This window comes from Cibotium barometz, chromosome 21 (assembly GCF_041138505.1).
Source record: "Cibotium barometz isolate CiBa-2024 chromosome 21, ASM4113850v1, whole genome shotgun sequence".
NCBI lineage: Eukaryota > Viridiplantae > Streptophyta > Polypodiopsida > Cyatheales > Cibotiaceae > Cibotium > Cibotium barometz.
In genome coordinates, this window is record NC_141066.1 from 52,628,246 (window position 1) to 52,633,419 (window position 5,174).

Here is a 5,174-nt window from a genome sequence, read left to right on the forward strand (position 1 = left end):
ATATGTATACATATATATGTATACATATGTATGTGTACGTACATATGTATATACACATATATATATATATACATATGTATACATATGTACGTACATATGTATACATATGAACGTACATATGTATACATATGTATATATATATATATACACATACATATGTATATATATATATATGTATACATATGTATGTGTATATATCTATACACATATGTATACATATATATATACATATGTATGTATACATACATATGTATAGATATATATTTGTATACATATGTATGTGTATATATATATACACATATGTATATACATATGTATGTACATATATATACATACATATGTATACATATATATATATATATATATATATATATACATACATATGTATGTACATACATATGTATGTACATACATATGTATGTATATATATATATATATATATATATATATATATATATATATATATATATATATGTATACATATATGTACATATGTATGTATATATATATATGTACATACATATGTATACATATGTATATATATATATATATAATATACAGACATGTAGAGGTATACACATACAGACACACACACATACACACCTATCTATACATCTCTCTCTCTCTCTCTCTCTCTCTCTCTCTCTCTCTCTCTCTCTCTCCACACACCCGCATGAGTGCGCAAAAATACTTTAAGCCATAACTTTCAGCTTAGTAAAGGAATGGATTTTAGTTTTTTGTATACCTATATCCATGTGTTTGATCAGCCGTCATTGTTGTCACTGTGAGATGAGCAACAAACGTCATGCTAGCAAGGGCTTCACCTCTGAACCCTAAAGTATTGATCTTCTGTAGATCTTCAAAGGTACTCAGCTTTGAGGTAGTGTGCCTCTCACACAATATTGGGAGATCCTCATACTGCATGATAAAAACAATAATCCTCAGACATGCACACACATAACATGGAAGTGGAATGCTTACCTTATGAACCCATTTAGCATGTAATCTAATCTATACTAAGTTTCCTCTCTCCTTCTTGTGGTTTTGATGCTAGTTTTTGAGGTCTCAAGGCCATGTTAACCTCTTGAATGCCTCATTGTTAAGTCTTTTGATGTGTGTGTCAGGTTTTGATTAGAGCTTTGAAGGCTTTCTATTGAAATTTTGCTGGAATGGCTTGCTTATGCCTCTATGTCAGGGTAACCGAATGCCCTGTGTCTGAGTTTGATGGCCTATCGGTAACGATTTGATGGCGTTTCTGAGTCTGTATTAGATTTTACGGAGTAGCTTATGCCTCTCTCACAAGGTTATGATGGATTGATTAAAGCAGCTAATCCCCTGGATTTAAGCCTCTCAATCCAGTGTGAACAAAAAATCAAGCAGAGGGTTCCATGGCCCATGCAGAAGACAAAGAATTCATGTTTCTTACCCTAATTTCGATACATATTAGGGGTAAATCACAGATTGAAAAGACAACCAAGCACGCTTCCCACGCAGAGGAGGTGTGGGGGCATACCCTGATGCCATGGCCATTATCGGAGATTTGGATGAGTTTGAGGCCTCCGTCCTTGACTGTGATGGCGATGGAGGTGGAGCCTGCGTCGAGACTGTTCTCAAGGAGTTCCTTGAGTGCGGAAGCGGGGCGCTGGATGACCTCGCCGGCTGCGATGCGGTTAATGACGGCTTCTTCCAGGCGGCGGATTGGGGGAGGGGCCACTGCAGCGGCAGCACGCAGCGGTGCTGTTAGTGTTTCGGCTGCTTCTTCCATGGCAATTATCCGAGGTGGAGAATTCTTCGCACAGTGCGCCATTTTGAGAACTGGTGGCGGGAGACGACATGGGCTGACAGTGTAATATACTGCGTTGCTGCAGTACGTAAAGAGCTTTAAGAGTCCGATTAGGAATGAAGCCACAATACAAATCCAAGGGATTTTTTTCTTTTATATTTAAGAAATCCAGGATTTGTTTTTTCTCTCTTCTCCTTGTACCTTGGTTGTCCATGATTTAATATGTCGTCTATTTGGCGTCTATTTGTAGAACGAGCGGTAAGGGGGTGGTAAGGGGGTCTTTCTTTATCTTGGGTAGCCTAAGCCAGATAAGCAAGCGACTACAACAAAGCCACGTGGCACTGAATATAGTAGAAAAGCAAGCACACAACGCAGCACGCGAGAAGCTTCATATCCAAAATCAACTTTCATCCCAAAAGCAGCACAACGTTGCATGCTAGCATATTGCATCCATGGTTATTTTGACAAACTTTTTGCAAGCAGTTTACAGCTTAAGATGAATGATCTCGTGGTTAGAAAAAGTAGGCGCTAGATGCTTCATATCCGAAATCAACTTTCATCCCAAAAGCGGCATTGGGTTAAACATGAGACAGCAGCAGCAAACGGGTACATAAGGTTGAAGAAGAGTCTCTGACAATTTTTGGATAAGGGCCAAGCTGTGCCACGTGAAAAACTACTAGCTACAATAGCCAACTCCTGGATATGCATCCCAAAGAAGAATTGGCGGTCCCCTTCCTATCAAAGTCGTCCTAGGTGTTCTCTCTAGATTTAAAGAAACTTTAGGGAGGGCATTATTTGCTTTGGGACAAAGGGCTTATTTCATACCTACATGAGCAAGCTAAGGGCAACACTAACAGCGGTTACAGCTCTACATTAATTAGCGATCGTGAAACAATATCACACAAGACTCGTCACATCATCGACTTCAATATCGCAGACTGACAAAGGTATTCCTATTTTTCTCTCTTTTATATTCAAACAAAATAATGGCCACTTTAAACATTGAAGGTGTATCTTGAGTCCACTTTTAATATCGAGAGTGTGATTTGGGAAACGGGGGAAGGGCACGTTCCCTTATGTTGAGGACTATGCCAACTCCCCACCATACTTTATGTATGGTTTTTTTTCTTCTCTCACAAGTACAAAATTTGTATGACTTGAACAACAACCTGTAACTTAGATTCAGATGTGCTAACCAATTTGTAATTATCCTTTTTGTGAGGTACTTCAAGATCTCCATCAATCATAAGCGTAGGCGTGCAATTCATCGATAGTAGCAAACGTGCCTCTAGCACCCTTTTCAAGCATGTTTACAAATTCATGTTCATTCAATTACTTCAATATATTTATAAGTAAAACTGCACGATTGTATGTTTCTTAATTTTGAACTTTGCCTTCAAGATATGTCAACACAAAAAAATACTATAGGTAAAATGCAAACTGAAACTTGGGAAAGACACACCCACAAAGAAGACATGCTGCAAAAATTAGGACTTTGAGGAAAAGAAAACAATTGCTAATGTCAAACGCTTCCACGTGGTATAACGTGGAGATGTTATATGAGCAATGGCATTTTGAGTGTGATATTATTACCGACAACATTGCACTATGTCCTGGATGTAGCATGTGTTCATTTCTGACAAGGTGGCATCATACTGAAAGTGAAAGTTGCACGACTAATGTGAAGCTAGCAAGTGCACTATTAAAGGATGCTGCAGACAAATATGGTGTTAAAGCACAATGGTGTGCTTGCTACAACTGCAAAAAGAATATGACTAGGCAAGCAAGTATAGTGCCTCTACTTCCAGATTACATTCGTTGGCTGCTACTACAGGCAACCAAGTACTTACCCAACTTTTTAGCATCATAGATGTGCCAATGCATGTCACTTCCACAATGAATGCCATCGTAAGAGGCATTCTAGAGAGAAGATCTATACTCGACAACCCCCCTAATCTGTTGGTCAACTGATTTCAACGGGAATCGCATATCAAAAGACTTAGCCTTCGAAGAACCAGTTTGCAAGCATACCTGCATATAATCCTCACACAAGGTTGGACCTGTGTGTATTTTCGCCAGACGTTGTAACCAACAGCATCAAGAACCACATACAAGATGACTCATTTCAGCTAATGACAAAAGCGGAGACACATAGTGAACTATCACTATTGCAAAATTTAGTGGAACCTTCAAAATGAAGAGTGTTCCATACATCCAACAAACACGAATTTGCTTCGATACAATTGTGTGATGCTGCAAAACTAGTAGAGCACACTGCAACATTTAAATATAATGGCATGTCTTACAACCGATCTTAATTTGTTGATATCACTGTTGAAATTGATGTTTTTCCTTTTTGTTTCCCCTTCGGACATGGGAACTACCAACAAGGAGATGTCTGTTTTAGTGACTATATTAGAATGAGGATTGGAACATTGTTCTCGATCTTCACATTATACAAGCCATACCTGCTAATGATGTACCAACTGATGAAGCAAGCAATATTGATTCAAACAGTTCACACAGCACGTTGTTACAGTGCAACATTGATACATATAAGAGATTGAATAAGACAACAAGTGATTGGGACGCTATGAGGAACATCGTGTGCTACAACTTACCAACATCTTTGCCAAGCCACCATCTTGGCACCGAAAAAACTTAAAAGACTTGATTGCCATGGTGGATATGTGGGGTCTCCCATACTTGATTGCCATGGTGGACATGTGGGGTTTCCCAAACTTGTTTGTGATGTTCACAGCAAAAGAGGTGAGAGATAACATCAATCAAGAACATAGTTCATAAATTCAACCCAGTTTTCACCTGGAAAGATTGCCCAGTTGAGTGTGCTCTGCTATTTCACACACGGCTTCACAACTTCTTGAATGCAAACATACTTAAAGGAAATAAACTTTTTGACCCTATAGAACATCACCTGATCAGGTACGAGATATAAAACAGGGATTCTCTATATGCACATATCATTCTTTGGGTGCATAAAAATGATGTGCAACCAGCCTCAAATGAGATAGCCACATATATTCTTGCAGCAGTAGATGGTGCATCCAACACCTTCACAATGTCTTTGCGCCAACTCATTCTCTCTAAACAAATCCACATTTGTAGGGAATCTTGTAGGACAAGAGGTCACTATTCTTCATGAAAATATGGTTTCCCATATGAAATGCATTCACTGACGGAGCCTACATTGCACCCACCACAAGATTTAAAGTGGTTATATTTTCACCTAAACCATGAACACTGTAATGCGGTGCCATATCACCCAGCTGCATTATTACTATGGGGTGCACACATGAATATATAAAGAGTGACAAACTCTTCTATCTCCCACTATCTGTTGAAGTACATGATGAAAACTGAGACACTAGGA

The 5,174-nt window shown here is 38.6% G+C and overlaps 1 protein-coding gene across 1 annotated transcript in view; it reads right to left on the bottom strand.

Moving 5' to 3' along the window:
• The window catches only part of MLH1 (MUTL-homolog 1), a 108,387-nt gene extending 106,475 nt beyond the window's left edge, over nucleotides 1-1,912 (bottom strand). The window contains exons 1-2 of the mRNA XM_086815991.1: nucleotides 1,514-1,912; nucleotides 746-918 (exon numbers count right to left, since the gene is read on the bottom strand). Coding sequence (XP_086672117.1) covers nucleotides 746-918; nucleotides 1,514-1,807 — 467 coding nt within the window. The 5' untranslated portion in view covers nucleotides 1,808-1,912. The remainder of the gene's footprint in view (nucleotides 1-745; nucleotides 919-1,513) is intronic.
• Between the last annotated feature and the right edge of the window lie 3,262 nt (nucleotides 1,913-5,174).